Below are 17320 nucleotides of genomic sequence, written 5' to 3'. Positions count from 1 at the left end.
TTAGCAATGGAAAGTTGCATACAAACAGGTAGCATGTTAGCAGTGGAAAGTGTTAAATACAAACAGGTAGCATGTTAGCAGTGGAAAGTTAAATACAAACGGGTAGCATGTTAGCAGTGGAAAGTGTTACATACAAACAGGTAGCATGTTAGCAGTGAGAAGTGTTACATACAAACAGGTAGCATTGTTACATACAAACAGGTAGCATGTTAGCAGTGGAAAGTGTTACATACAAACAGGTAGCATGTTATCAATAATAATAATAATAATAATAAATTCCTTATTTAGTGAGGGTAACACAGTTAGCAAAAGCTAATCTTCCCTGAGGCCCTCAGGTACAAACAATACAGAATTACAATGCATACATTTATGAACAAATAGAAAATACATATATGGCAATAAACATATGTACAAATGATATTATTTTAGAAAATATTTCTTGAGTCTATATTTAAAAACAGCAGTATTTGGCGATGATCGGATAGCTTTAGGCAATTTATTCCAAAGTACTGGTCCAGAGTAACTGAAAGCATGTTTAAATAAAGACATTTTAGGTTTTGGAATTAATAGATTTCTATCCTCTACATTTCGAAGGTTGTAGGGATTGTTTTCTCCAACATATATTAATAAGTTTGAAAGATAGTTTGGGGCTTCATTGTATAGACATTTATAAATTTGTAAACATTTGTGATAGTGGATTCGTGTTTCCATTGTCATCCATTTTAACTGTTTAAATAGTGGGGCAGATGGAGTAATAGGATCTACATCTAATATCATCCTTGCAGCTGTCTTTTGCAGTTTTAGTAAACGTTCTAATCCATCCTGATTACAGTTTCCCCAAATCACACAGCAGTAATCGATGAGTGGTAAAATATACCCATTGTAGAATGGAAAGTGTTACATACAAACAGGTAGCATGTTAGCAATGGAAAGTGTTACATACAAACAGGTAGCATGTTAGCAATGGAAAGTGTTACATACAAACAGGTAGCATTGTTACATACAAACAGGTAGCATGTTAGCAGTGGAAAGTGTTACATACAAACAGGTAGCATGTTAGCAGTGGAAAGTGTTACATACAAACAGGTAGCATGTTAGCAATGGAAAGTGTTACATACAAACAGGTAGCATGTTAGCAATGGAAAGTGTTACATACAAACAGGTAGCATGTTAGCAGTGAGAAGTGTTACATACAAACAGGTAGCATTGTTACATACAAACAGGTAGCATGTTAGCAGTGGAAAGTGTTACATACAAACAGGTAGCATGTTAGCAGTTGAAAGTGTTAAATACAAACAGGTAGCATGTTAGCAGTGGAAAGTGTTACATACAAACAGGTAGCATGTTAGCAGTGGAAAGTGTTATATACAAACAGGTAGCATGTTAGCAGTGGAAAGTGTTACATACAAACAGATAGCATGTTAGCAGTGAGAAGTGTTACATACAAACAGGTAGCATGTTAGCAGTGGAAAGTGTTAAATACAAACGGGTAGCATGTTAGCAGTGGAAAGTGTTAAATACAAACAGGTAGCATTTTAGCAGTGAAAAGTGTTACATACAAACAGGTAGCATGTTAGCAGTAAAAAGTGTTACATACAAACAGGTAGCATGTTAGCAATGAGAAGTGATACATATAAACAGGCAGCATGTTAGCAGTGGAAAGTATTAAATATAAACAGGTAGCATTTTAGCAGTGGAAAGTGTTACATACAAACAGGTAGCATGTTAGCAGTTGAAAGTATTAAATACAAACAGGTAGCACGTTAGCAGTGGAAGGTAGCATGTTAGCAGTTGAAAGTGTTAAATACAAACAGGTAGAATGTTAGCAGTTGAAAGTGTTAATACAAACAGGTAGCATGTTAGCAGTGGAAGGTGTTACATACAAACAGGTAGCATGTTAGCAGTTGAAAGTATTAAATACAAACAGGTAGCACATTAGCAGTGGAAGGTGTTACATACAAACAGGTAGCATGTTAGCAGTTGAAAGTGTTAAATACAAACAGGTAGAATGTTAGCAGTTGAAAGTGTTACATACAAACAGGTAGCATGTTAGCAGTGGAAGGTGTTACATACAAACAGGTAGCATGTTAGCAGTGGAAAGTGTTACATACAAACAGGTAGCATGTTAGCAGTGGAAGGTGTTACATACAAACAGGTAGCATGTTAGCAGTGGAAGGTGTTACATACAAACAGGTAGCATGTTAGCAGTGAGAAGTGTTACATACAAACAGGTAGCATGTTAGCAGTTGAAAGTGTTAAATACAAACAGGTAGAATGTTAGCAGTTGAAAGTGTTACATACAAACAGGTAGCATGTTAGCAGTTGAAAGTATTAAATACAAACAGGTAGCATGTTAGCAGTGGAAAGTGTTACATACAAACAGGTAGCATGTTAGCAGTGGAAAGTGTTACATACAAACAGGTAGCATGTTAGCAGTGGAAAGTGTTACATACAAACAGGTAGCATGTTAGCAGTGGAAAGTGTTACATACAAACAGGTAGAATGTTAGCAGTGGAAAGTGTTACATACAAACAGGTAGCATGTTAGCAGTGGAAAGTGTTACATACAAACAGGTAGCATGTTAGCAATGGAAAGTGTTACATACAAACAGGTAGCATGTTAGCAGTTGAAAGTGTTACATACAAACAGATAGCATGTTAGCAGTGAGAAGTGTTACATACAAACAGGTAGCATGTTAGCAGTTGAAAGTGTTAAATACAAACAGGTAGCATGTTAGCAGTGGAAAGTGTTAAATACAAACGGGTAGCATGTTAGCAGTGGAAAGTGTTACATACAAACAGGTAGCATGTTAGCAGTGAGAAGTGTTACATACAAACAGGTAGCATTTTAGCAGTGAGAAGTGTTACATACAAACAGGTAGCATTTTAGCAGTGAGAAGTGTTACATACAAACAGTTAGCATTTTAGCAGTGAAAAGTGTTACATACAGAAAGGTAGCATTTTATCAGTGAGAAGTGTTACATACAAAGAGGTAGTATTTTAGCAGTGAAAAGTGTTACATACAAACAGGTAGCATGTTAGCAGTGAAAAGTGTTACATATAGAAAGGTAGCATTTTATCAGTGAGAAGTGTTACATACAAACAGGTAGCATTTTAGCAGTGACAAGTGTTACATACAAACAGGTAGCATGTTAGCAATGGAAAGAGTTACATACATACAGACAGGTAGCATTTTAGCAGTGGATAGTGTTACATACAAACAGGTAGCACGTTAGCAGTGGAAAGTGTTAAATACAAACAGGTAGCATGTTAGCAGTGAGAAGTGTTACATACAAACAGGTAGCATTTTAGGAGTGGTAAGTGTTACATACAAACAGGTAGCATGTTAGCAGTAAAAAGTGTTACATACAAACAGGTAGCATGTTAGCAATGAGAAGTGATACATATAAACAGGTAGCATGTTAGCAGTGGAAAGTATTAAATATAAACAGGTAGCATTTTAGCAGTGGAAAGTGTTACATACAAACAGGTAGCATGTTAGCAGTTGAAAGTATTAAATACAAACAGGTAGCACGTTAGCAGTGGAAGGTGTTACATACAAACAGGTAGCATGTTAGCAGTTGAAAGTGTTAAATACAAACAGGTAGAATGTTAGCAGTTGAAAGTGTTACATACAAACAGGTAGCATGTTAGCAGTGGAAGGTGTTACATACAAACAGGTAACATGTTAGCAGTTGAAAGTATTAAATACAAACAGGTAGCACGTTAGCAGTGGAAGGTGTTACATACAAACAGGTAGCATGTTAGCAGTTGAAAGTGTTAAATACAAACGGGTAGAATGTTAGCAGTTGAAAGTGTTACATACAAACAGGTAGCATGTTAGCAGTTGAAAGTATTAAATACAAACAGGTAGCATGTTAGCAGTTGAAAGTGTTAAATACAAACAGGTAGCATGTTAGCAGTGGAAGGTGTTACATACAAACAGGTAGCATGTTAGCAGTGGAAAGTGTTACATACAAACAGGTAGCATATTAGCAGTGGAAAGTGTTACATACAAACAGGTAGCATGTTAGCAGTGAGAAGTGTTACATAGAAACAGGTAGCATGTTAGCAGTTGAAAGTGTTAAATACAAACAGGTAGAATGTTAGCAGTTGAAAGTGTTACATACAAACAGGTAGCATGTTAGCAGTTGAAAGTATTAAATACAAACAGGTAGCATGTTAGCAGTTGAAAGTGTTACATACAAACAGGTAGCATGTTAGCAGTGGAAGGTGTTACATACAAACAGGTAGCATGTTAGCAGTGGAAAGAGTTACATACACACAGGTAGCATGTTAGCAGTGGAAAGTGTTACATACAAACAGGTAGAATGTTAGCAGTGGAAAGTATTGAATACAAACAGGTAGCACGTTAGCAGTGGAAGGTGTTACATACAAACAGGTAGAATGTTAGCAGTGGAAAGAGTTACATACAAAGAGGTAGAATGTTAGCAGTGGAAAGTGTTACATACCCACGGGTAGCATGTTAGCAGTGGAAAGTGTTAAATACAAACGGGTAGCATGTTAGCAGTGGAAAGTGTTACATACAAACGGGTAGCATGTTAGCAGTGGAAAGTGTTACATACAAACGGGTAGCATGTTAGCAGTGGAAAGTGTTACATACAAACAGGTAGCATGTTAGCAGTGGAAAGTGTTAAATACAAACAGGTAGCATGTTAGCAGTGGAAAGTGTTAAATACAAACAGGCAGCATGTTAGCAGTGGAAAGTGTTACATACAAACAGGTAGCATGTTAGCAGTGGAAAGTGTTACATACAAACAGGCAGCATGTTAGCAGTGGAAAGTGTTACATACAAACAGGCAGCATATTAGCAGTTGAAAGTGTTACATACAAACAGGTAGAATGTTAGCAGTGGAAAGTGTTACATACAAACAGGCAGCATGTTAGCAATGGAAAGTAGTAAATACAAACAAGTAGCATGTTAGCAATGGAAAGTGTTAAATACAAAGAAGTTCCACCCTCTCTTAAATACAAACAAGTCCCACCCTCTCTTAATCTAAGTCCTTGATATTGTGAGGGACAGGACGTAGCCCAGTGGTAAAGTGCTCTCTTGATGTGCAGTCGATCTAGGATTGATCCCTATTGGTGTGCCATTGAGCTATATCTCTTTCCAGCCAGTGTTTCACAACAGATGTAACAAAGGCGGTGGTATGTACTATCCTGTCTGAAATGCTACATATAAAAGATCCCATGCTACTACTCAGAAAGACTAGCCTGTTGCTTGGCGGCAGTTGATTACCCCTCTCATTATCTGTATGGTCATTAACCATATCCCGTGCCATATAACCATAATAGAAATGTGTTAGAGTGCCTCATTAAATAAAACATTTCTTCCTTACTTCCTTCCCATGCCATATAACAATAAGGGATCATCCATTTAGTACGTACGCACAATTTTCCGATTTTTTGCACCCCCTAAATACGCATGTGTACGCCAGTGCCCATACCCCCCCCCCCCCCCGCGTACATATGCAAAAGATCGTCAGTCAGTACCAGTAAATTTAGACAATGCCACCGTCGATGTCATCATGGTATACTATAATTAATGAATACTGCTCATTGTACAAATGTATTAAACAACGCTTGACGACGAATAAAATGTTTCTAAATGTATTATAAACCGGAACGTCTGCTCTGTTTTAATTACAAAAAAATTCAAATCATGTTTAATGATTTAATAACAAAACTATAAAACTGGAACTAACTCGGAACTATAAACCTAAAAGTCGGAACTTAGTACCAGTAGGTACAACTTTTTGGGGCACATGACAACAAAATATTGATAAACAATAGGACTGCCTAGATCAATGAGAAAATTTGTAGTGTTATTCATCCAATGCCTCCCGAGGTACACCAAGGGCCTCAAAAATATTTCTGTAGATCGGCGGTGCAAATACAGGCTCTGCTTCCTCAGTTAAGACTGCGTCGCCGTTGAGGTGTTCAGGATCATCATGAATGGCCTCATAGGCTTCCTGCCCTTCATCCATTGTTTCAACCGTACACCCTCCTCCACGGCGATGCCTGGTCACTGACGCTATTGATGGGAAATAGATTCCACACTTCTTGCACACACGCCCATCAATGTCCTTCATTATTGTAGGGCAGTATGAATCGTACAGGATCTCCTTGTATATCTCGAGTACTTGGGGTACACGCGATGTCAAAGCCATTCTCTCCCATAGATTTGGATACATATCTGTTGGGCGGACATCTTTTGGATCAGGAATAACTGGCCCTGAATTAGAAGACCTTTTTGGTACTGGGGCAGGCAGGAAACGACCAGGGAATATGTCCGTCCACGATGTACGCAAAGGTCATGCAGTGGAATGACGCAAAGGGTTAGTATGGTGAACAAAACAGGCGCTGACGATCTAGAATGTCAGTAAATAATCAAATTAACTATATATATATTTAAATTTTACCCTAATAACACCCCCCCCCCCGCCGTACGCAAGCGTACGCAAGCGTACGCAAAATGGCTCTTAAATTTTCAACCCCCCCACCCCCCCAAAATGCGTACGTACTAAAAGTATGCCCCCTAATAGAAATGTGTTGAGTGCCTCATTAAATAAAACATTTATTCCTTCCAATTTCTGAGGTTTATTAGTCCCCTACCGCTCCAACCCGAGAGGACTATAGCTTTCATCTCTGTCCTAGAGTGAGTCTGTCCGTTTATTATGTATATTATTTTCACAATGACTTCGGCTATTGAGCTGAAGTTTTGTACATAGGTTTACCATATACTATTGCAGTTCAAGTTTGACATTCATGACGATTTACCCATTTTTGACAGAGTTATGGCCCTTGAATTTAAGAGATATGGACAGGTGTTTTCACGACTTTTCCCCCCCAATGCCTCAAGATATTGAGCTGTCATTTTGTGTATAGTTTTATCATGTACTATTACAGACCAAGTTTAACTTTCATAGCGATTTACCAATTTTTTGCAGTTATTGCCCTTGAACTTAGGAGATATGAAATTTGTTTGTGTCTGGTAGAGGACACACATTGCCTAGCAGCACTATCAGAATGCTTATGGTTAAATGTACATGTACATGTAAGTAGTGGCATTTATTTTAGCAGTGTTTTAACTAGGTTTATTTTATTTTATATTTTAGACAGATTAGAAGATGAGGTTGAGAAGAAGATGGTTCGGAGTACAACCGACAGTTCTGGCAATCTCTGTATGCAGCTCGACCCCGACATCTTCACCATGGAGATGGGTGATGGCTTGCACAACAACAACAACACTGTCAACAGTGAGATGGGTTCATGTGGACAGCCCACTCTCGCGAATTGGACGGGAAAAGACGTGCCACACAAAGGAAAGAAGAAAACTAAGAGCAAACCGGCCGATAAAGCTAAAAGTGGGGAAGCAGAAACTGCAGAGACGAAGGCTGCAAAGAAAGATGTAGAGGGAAATGTTGATTCTACGACAAGCGAGATAAGTCGAGAAACTGGCGAAGAAGCCGAGCCTAAAACAAAAAAGCCGAAGAAGAGCAGTAGAAAGAATGAAGAGAGCTTTGAGAACAGATCTGAGATGAAAGGCGGGTCTGGTATGAAAGGGAAAAAGAAAGAAAAGAAATCCAAGGAAAACAGAGGAGATCCAAAGAGCATACAGAACAGTGAAACTGCAAGTGATGCCTCCAAATCAACTGAATGGAATACAGCAAAAAAGAAAGTGTATGAGAAGCAAGAGAAAGAAAATGTGGAACAAGGAAATTCAAAACCAAAATTAGCAAAGAAGACGAAAAGCTCAAAACCTGCTGACAGCAAGGCTCAAAGAAATGATGCGGTTAAAACGCAAAAAACTGTTCCAACGTTTGGCAGTAGTAAAAAGAAAGTATCAATATTTGTTGCACCTGTTGTGGTAAAGACACAAGATGAAATAGTTATGAGGGACGATTCAAAGGACAAAGATCAAGAAGACAGGAAAGAGATGAGCAGAGAGACACCAGAGGGGAAATCGTGTCAAAATTACATCAGTTCAAACATGGAGGATAAAAAGATCAACAAGCTCAACAAAACCAAACAAAGCTGTTCAAAAAAATATACAAATACAGAGGACAAAAAGGCAGATGAAGTCAAGAAAGATGGACAAAGCTGTTCACAAAAAAAGAGAATTATAGAAGGCAAAAAGACGACCAAGCTCAACAGGACTGAAGAAAGCTGTTCAAAGGAAGACAGCAATGTAGAGGGCAAAAAGGTAGACAAACTCAAGAAAGATGAACAGAACGAGAAGGACAAAGATGATTTGGTGTCCAATGTGAAGGAAAAAAACAAACTGAAGCTGAAGAAGAGTAAGGATTCGAAACAGGAAAAAATCAAGACATCAGATGGTGAAAAATGTGCCAGCTCTGTGACGGGTAGTAGTGAAGACAAACGAGATAAAAAGGAAAAATGGAATGTAACAAATGATCAGAGTCAAAGTGGAGCAGAAGATTCCAAAATGGAGAAGTCAAAGAAACTAAGTATTAAGGAAAAACAGAATCTTACAAATGATTGCAGTCGAAGTGAAAAAGAAGATTCCAAAATGGAGAAGTCAAAGAAACTAAGCATTAAGGAAAAACAGAATCTTACAAATGATTGTAGTCGAAGTGAAAAAGAAGATTCCAAAATGGAGAAGTCAAAGAAACTAAGTATTAAGGAAAGACAGAATCTTACAAATGATTGCAGTCTAAGTGAAATAGAAGATTCCAAACCAGAGAAGTCAAAGAAACTAAGTATTAAGGAAAGACAGAATCTTACAAATGATTGCAGTCGAAGTGAAACAGAAGATTCCAAATTGGAGAAGTCAAAGAAACTAAGTATTAAGAAACCTGACTGGTCCAGAAGTAGCAAAATTACTGAGTTAAACAATTCACAAGATCACAGTATGGTAAAAGATTCGCCACAGAGTAAAACGAGGAAATGTCTAAATTCTCAAATTGATGATGATGTTATAGAAATCCCTAGCTCATCTGACAAAAATTCTGATAGTAAAACAAGGAAGAAGAAAAAGATAGAACGTAAATATCCAAACTCTCAAACAGACTCGTGTGAAAAGATTTCTGATGGCAACAGAAAGAAGACGGAATGTAAGGTAATGAATACCAGGAAACAGCGCATTACTCAGAACCAGTGCAGCACCGATGATGATGATGGCGACGATGAAGAGGAGACTTTGGAATTGAATGATAATAAACACATGGAGAAGACAGAACCTAAGAAAACGTCAGTTACCTCAAGAAAACTGCGCAGTTCACAGAGCCAGGAAAGTGATGGTGAAGAGATTTTAGAGTTGAATGATACAAACAAGAAGACAGAACGTAAGAAAACCTCACGGAAACTGCGCAGCTCACAGAGCCAGGACAGCAGTGATGAAGAGATTTTAGAGTTGAATGATATAAACAAGAAGACAGAACGTAAGAAAACCTCACGGAAACTGCGCAGCTCACAGAGCCAGGACAGCAGTGATGAAGAGATTTTAGAGTTGAATGATATAAACAAGAAGACAGAACGTAAGAAAACCTCACGGAAACTGCGCAGCTCACAGAGCCAGGGCAGCAGTGATGAAGAGATTGTAGAGTTGAATGATATAAACAAGAAGACAGAACGTAAGAAAACCTCACGGAAACTGCGCAGCTCACAGAGCCAGGGCAGCAGTGATGAAGAGATTGTAGAGTTGAATGATATAAACAAGAAGACAGAATGTAAGAAAACCTCAAGGAAACTGCGCAGCTCACAGAGCCAGGGCAGCAGTGATGAAGAGATTGTAGAGTTGAATGATATAAACAAGAAGACAGAATGTAAGAAAACCTCAAGGAAACTGTGCAACTCACAGAGCCAGGACAGCAGTGATGAAGAAGAGATTTTAGAGTTGAATGATATAAACAAGAAGACTGAACGTAAGAAAACCTCAAGGAAACTGCGCAGCTCACAGAACCAGGACAGCAGTAATGAAGAAATTTTAGAGTTGAATGATATAAACAAGAAGACAGAACAGAAAACCTCAAGGAAACTGCGCAGTTCCCAGAGCCAGAACAGCAGTGATGATGAAGAGATTTTAGAGTTGAATGATGATAAAAAGAATATTAAGAAGTCTGAACGTAAGAAGGTATTATCTGTTAGCTCCAGGAAACTGCGTAGTTCCCAAAGTCAGGACAGCAATGATGAACAAATCTTGGAGCTGAATGAAACCAGCAAGGATCAGCAGTGTCCCGACAGTGACAGTCTTGACCTTGACCTAGATATAGAGTTGAGTCCAAAATCAACAACAAACAAACATCAGTCGGTGGTAATGAGCGAAGATTCGGATCCGTTTGAACTGGGTGAAGAGTGATCCTTGTTTTACATGCAACATGTAGGTTGTTTACTGTTCTGCTTTAGAAATACATTAAAAAATAAACACTGAATCTGGCATGGTGAACTGCTAGAATGATAAGTGCTTTTACAGATTAGTGCTATAGAAAACTACATTGTACACTTGAAACACTTTTGACACACTCTGGTCCTGTTTCAACCATCGTAATTTCCTGTGTATTGCCTGCTACACCAGTTTGGTTTATTTAACACCACCACTACAGCATTTAGCCTGCTTTGGTGGATAGTCCATGGACTGTCATATAGCTTGCTTTGGTGGATAGTCCATGGACTGTCATATAGCTTGCTTTGATGGATAGTCCATGAACTGTCAGATAGCCCGTTGCTGTGGATAGTCTGTTTACTGTTGTATAACCTGCTATGGTGGATAGTCTGTAAACTGTCATATAGCCTGGTGCAGTGGATAGTCCATGGACTCGTATAGCCTGCTAAGGTGGATTGTCCTATAGCCCGCTTTGGTGTATAGTCCTAGGACTCGTAGCCTGCTTTGGTGGATAGTCCATGAACTGTCATATAGCCTGCTTTGGTGGATGGTCCATGGACTCATATATCTTGGTATGGTGGATAGTCCATGGACTTAATAGCCTGCTTTGGTGGATAGTCCATGGACTGTCATATAACCTGCTTGGTGGATAGTCTGGACTGTCATAGCCTGCTTTGGTGGATAGTCCATGGACTGTCCTATAGCCTGCTTGGTGGATAATCCATGGACTGTCCTATAGCCTGCTTGGTGGATAGTTTGTGGACTCGTAGCTTGCTTTGGTGGATAGGATAGTCCATGGACTCCTATAGCCTGCATTGGTGGATAGTTTGTGGACTCGTAGCTTGCTTTGGTGGATAGGATAGTCCATGGACTGTCCTATAGCCTGCATTGGTGGATAATCCATGGACTCGTATAGCCTGTGTTGGTGGATAATCCATGATCGACCACTGAATACTGTTTGCAAATATTGTTCAAATACTGGTGTTTTTAAAAGAAATATAGACCTATCATTGTTAATTTGATTTTGTTTTATTATATAGTCTGTTTGAAAGAACCATTATTTATTTCCGGCATGTTTTTTTTAGCCCTGACAAACAGAAATGGTCACATAGTCTGCAAGGGAATCTTGGGGCAATTTAAAAGATCTAGTCAATGGGCAGTATAATGGAAATTACTGAATAATACGCAATAAAAGTTGAGTAATTGATTTGATGACAGAAGGGGATGAGGAGTATATCAAGTGGCTGACAAAAACAAGGTCACCAAACGAAATTGGGTGACACATTTAGTCTTGATATGATGCAGTATAAACTATACTGGAGATCTTAGTATGAAAACAAACTTGTCGGATTAGCAGCTGATAAGGAATCCATCACACCAGTTTTAATATGCTATTGGTTATATTTTAGTTATTGGCAGAGTAGTTATAATTATAAAACATTTCAGAAGATGTAGTTTCTTTTATTTAACAACACCACTAAAGCACACTGATTTATTAATCACTGGCTATTGGATGTCAAACAGTAATGTTCTCAGCTTATTCTGATGCCAGTACATAGAGATTTAACCAGAGTTAAAAAAAGAAGAAGCCTGATATAGATTTTCTGCTATTAAATCATTACATATAGTATTTGCTGTTATTAAATAAATATTTAATATGCTGTTATTGCATAAAATCACTGTAGTTGATGTATTCAGCCAGTTTAAGACTATTTAATCTGACTCGAATATTGTCACACCAAATTAACCAGTTCTCCACCTGTGGTGCACTAAACATTAAACACAGTTTTATTTTTATTATGATTGTAATTTGTTATTAATCATTATCAATTCTGTAGATAGTAAGATGTATTAGTTTATGTTTATTACAGTTGTAAAATTGGTAATTTTATTGAATGTTACAGTGTCTGTGTAATAGTTGTTTGCTTTTTAACGCTAATAAAATATTAATTTGCTTGTAAGTTATTTACTCCACATTTGCCAAGGATGAGCTAAAGAAGTTGAATATACAGCATGTTAACAAATGAAAGATCGTGATTGCATCATGGATGGACATCTCATGGAACACACACTACACCACAGGGCTGTGTCTGTGTGTTAACAAATGAAAGATCGTGATTGCATCATGGATGGACATCTCATGGAACACACACTACACCACAGGGCTGTGTCTGTGTGTTAACAAATGAAAGATCGTGATTGCATCATGGATGAACATCTCATGGAAGACACATTACACCACAGGGCTGTGTTAACAAATGAAAGATCGTGATTGCATCATGAATGGACATCTCATGAAAGACACACTACACCACAGGGCTGTGTTAACAAATGAAAGATCGTGATTGCATCATGAATGGACATCTCATGGAAGATGCACTACACCACAGGGCTGTGTCTGTGTGTTAACAAATGAAAGATCGTGATTGCATCATGGATGGACATCTCATGGAACACACACTACACCACAGGGCTGTGTCTGTGTGTTAAATGAAAGATCGTGATTGCATCATGAATGGACATCTCATGGAAGACACACTACACCACAGGGCTGTTTCTGTGTGTTAACAAATGAAAGATCGTGATTGCATCATGGATGGACATCTCATGGAAGACACACTACACCACAGGGCTGTGTTAACAAATGAAAGATCGTGACTGCATCATGGATGGACATCTCATGGAAGACACACTACACCACAGGGCTGTGTCTGTGTGTTAACAAATGAAAGATCGTGATTGCATCATGAATGGACATCTCATGGAAGACACATTACACCACAGGGCTGTGTTAACAAATGAAAGATCGTGATTGCATCATGAATGGACATCTCATGGAAGACACACTACACCACAGGGCTGTGTCTGTGTGTTAACAAATGAAAGATCGTGATTGCATCATGAATGGACATCTCATGGAACACACACTACACCACAGGGCTGTGTCTGTGTGTTAACAAATGAAAGATCGTGATTGCATCATGAATGGACATCTCATGGAAGACACACTACACCACAGGGCTGTGTCTGTGTGTTAACAAATGAAAGATCGTGATTGCATCATGAATGGACATCTCATGGAACACACACTACACCACAGGGCTGTTTCTGTGTGTTAACAAATGAAAGATCGTGATTGCATCATGAATGGACATCTCATGGAAGACACACTACACCACAGGGCTGTGTTAACAAATGAAAGATCGTGATTGCATCATGGATGGACATCTCATGGAAGACACACTACACCACAGGGCTGTGTCTGTGTTTTAACAAATGAAAGATCGTGATTGCATCATGAATGGACATCTCATGGAAGACACACTACACCACAGGGCTGTGTTAACAAATGAAAGATCGTGATTGCATCATGGATGGACATCTCATGGAAGACACACTACACCACAGGGCTGTGTCTGTGTTTTAACAAATGAAAGATCGTGATTGCATCATGAATGGACATCTCATGGAAGACACATTACACCACAGGGCTGTGTTAACAAATGAAAGATCGTGATTGCATCATGAATGGACATCTCATGGAAGACACATTACACCACAGGGCTGTGTTAACAAATGAAAGATCGTGATTGCATCATGAATGGACATCTCATGGAAGACACACTACACCACAGGGCTGTGTCTGTGTGTTAACAAATGAAAGATCGTGATTGCATCATGAATGGACATCTCATGGAACACACACTACACCACAGGGCTGTGTCTGTGTGTTAACAAATGAAAGATCGTGATTGCATCATGAATGGACATCTCATGGAAGACACACTACACCACAGGGCTGTGTTAACAAATGAAAGATCGTGATTGCATCATGGATGGACATCTCATGGAAGACACACTACACCACAGGGCTGTGTCTGTGTTTTAACAAATGAAAGATCGTGATTGCATCATGGATGGACATCTCATGGAACACACACTACACCACAGGGCTGTGTCTGTGTGTTAACAAATGAAAGATCGTGATTGCATCATGAATGGACATCTCATGGAAGACACATTACACCACAGGGCTGTGTTAACAAATGAAAGATCGTGATTGCATCATGAATGGACATCTCATGGAAGACACACTACACCACAGGGCTGTGTCTGTGTGTTAACAAATGAAAGATCGTGATTGCATCATGGATGGACATCTCATGGAACACACACTACACCACAGGGCTGTGACTGTGTGTTAACAAATGAAAGATCGTGATTGCATCATGAATGGACATCTCATGGAACACACACTACACCACAGGGCTGTGTCTGTGTGTTAACAAATAAAAGATCGTGATTGCATCATGAATGGACATCTCATGGAAGACACACTACACCACAGGGCTGTGTTAACAAATGAAAGATCGTGATTGCATCATGGATGGACATCTCATGGAAGACAAACTACACCACAGGGCTGTGTCTGTGTTTTAACAAATGAAAGATCGTGATTGCATCATGGATGGACATCTCATGGAACACACACTACACCACAGGGCTGTGTCTGTGTGTTAACAAATGAAAGATCGTGATTGCATCATGAATGGACATCTCATGGAAGACACATTACACCACAGGGCTGTGTTAACAAATGAAAGATCGTGATTGCATCATGAATAGACATCTCATGGAAGACACACTACACCACAGGGCTGTGTTAACAAATGAAAGATCGTGATTGCATCATGGATGGACATCTCATGGAGGACACATTACACCACAGGGCTGTGTCTGTGTGTTAACAAATGAAAGATCGTGATTGCATCATGGATGGACATCTCATGGAAGACACACTACACCACAGGGCTGTGTTAACAAATGAAAGATCGTGATTGCATCATGGATGGACATCTCATGGAGGACACATTACACCACAGAGCTGTGTTAACAAATGAAAGATCGTGATTGCATCATGGATGGACATCTCATGGAAGACACACTACACCACAGGGCTGTGTCTGTGTGTTAACAAATGAAAGATCGTGATTGCATCATGGATGGACACCCTACACCACAGGGCTGTGTGTGATGATTCACAAGTTAAAAGTTTGTTTTGTTTAATGACACCACTAGAGCACTCATTGATTTATTAATCATTGGCTATCAGATGTGAAACATTTGGTAATTTTAACATATAGTGTTAGAAAACCCGCTACATTTTTCCATTAGCAGCAAGGGATCTTTTATATGCACCATCCCACAGACAGGATAGTATCAGTTGTTATATGACACCATGTTTACCTTTGCATAAAAAAATTAAAATGGTGTTTAGCAAAAACCTTGTACAGCATTCTAAATGTATCTGAACAACAGAAACATCTTAAAAATCGTATCTCTTCACAAGACCGTTGGAAAGGAGTTTTGACAATATGACTACTTGCATGAGTCATTGTCTGGTGCATTGCCATGCATCCTGCAATGATAAACTGGTATACTGATAAACTTAATAAGGCAGAAACACTCCCCCAAACTGACTAAGTGTTAATTCTTTCCTGGCACTCAGAAATCTTACAAACAATCCTGGAATGTTGCCATCTTTACCAATGAATTACCCCCCCCCCACCCCCCCCATAATGATGCAGCAGTCCTATAAAAGATGCACCAAAAAGATACATTAAACACCAAAACCAATTGAGGATTGTTATTTCTTTATGTTCAATGGGGTATTGAAAAAAAACCCAATCCGATTCTGTAAATTGAATCTGTTCTCACAAATTTGTGGAGGATTTTTTTCATACCCAGATGAACATAAAAGAAATTAACAGACAATCCTTATAATTAAATTTAAATCATTTATTTTTGGTCCATAAACAATAACGCTCATTAAGACGATTACCAATATAACATAACCAATATAACATAACGTGACATTCTCTGATGAAGTAATTTTTAGTTCATCAAGAAGTTAAACTCCTGTTACGGCTGGACCAATGGGATGACGTTATATTGTAAAGAATGCAATGGAAATTTAATTATTCTGAAACCCTCTTTAACTTTGATATTTTGTATTTAGTGCAATTTTTTTTAGCAAAGATGATTGAAACAAGCCTAGGGGAGTTTTGTGAATTGGGCCCCTGATATTCTGAGCCCTGCTGCACCAGTGAAAACAACTTGTAACCAATGTCTATCAAAATATAATTTATTGTACTATATATACACATGTAGTATTCAAAATATAATTTATTATATGTAACTATACAAAACTAAAATAATACAGCGACAAGTTGATATACTTTAGTTAATGTTTAGCTTATGTTAACCGTATCACTAAACCATCATGATTACTTCTCCACTACGGAACAGCAAGCTAGGACTTACAATTCACAATGTTAACCCATAACACATTATAAATCAGTAAATGGAAGTACATGTAAATAGCTTTTTATTTACAACCGGTTTCGGGGTTAAACCATTGGACAAGGCTGGTAGATACAGGGTTAACATCCCAGTACCGGATCCCACCCAGAGTGAGTTACACATCCCAGTATCAGATCTCACCCAGAGTGAGTTACACATTCCAGTATCAGATCTCACCCAGAGTGAGTTACACATCCCAGTACCGGATCCCACCCAGAGTGAGTTACACATCCCAGTATCAGGTTACACATCCCAGTACCGACTCCCACCCAGAGTGAGTTACACATCCCAGTACTGACTCCCACCCAGAGCGAGTTACACATCCCAGTACTGACTCCCACCCAGAGCGAGTTACACATCCCAGTACCGACTCCCACCCAGAGCGAGTTACACATCCCAGTACTGGATCCCACCCAGAGCAAGTTACACATTCCAGTATCGGATCTCACCCAGAGTGAGTTACACATCCCAGTACCGACTCCCACCCAGAGCGAGTTACACATCCCAGTACCGGCTCCCACCCAGAGTGAGTTGCACATCCCAGTACCGACTCCCACCCAGAGCGAGTTACACATCCCAGTACCGACTCCCA

The 17320-nt window shown here is 39.0% G+C and overlaps 1 protein-coding gene across 1 annotated transcript in view; it reads left to right on the top strand.

The window, feature by feature from the left end:
• LOC121390248 (dentin sialophosphoprotein-like) overlaps positions 1 to 12321 on the top strand; it is a 52378-nt gene extending 40057 nt beyond the window's left edge. The window contains exon 14 of the mRNA XM_041522031.1: positions 7139 to 12321. Within this exon, the coding sequence (XP_041377965.1) occupies positions 7139 to 10341 (3203 nt within the window). The 3' untranslated portion in view covers positions 10342 to 12321. The remainder of the gene's footprint in view (positions 1 to 7138) is intronic.
• The last annotated feature ends 4999 nt before the right edge of the window (positions 12322 to 17320 follow it).

Source organism: Gigantopelta aegis, chromosome 15 (assembly GCF_016097555.1).
Source record: "Gigantopelta aegis isolate Gae_Host chromosome 15, Gae_host_genome, whole genome shotgun sequence".
Lineage (NCBI taxonomy): Eukaryota > Metazoa > Mollusca > Gastropoda > Neomphalida > Peltospiridae > Gigantopelta > Gigantopelta aegis.
The sequence above is the reverse complement of the archived record's forward strand: the minus strand, read 5'-3'. Positions and strand labels throughout refer to the sequence as shown.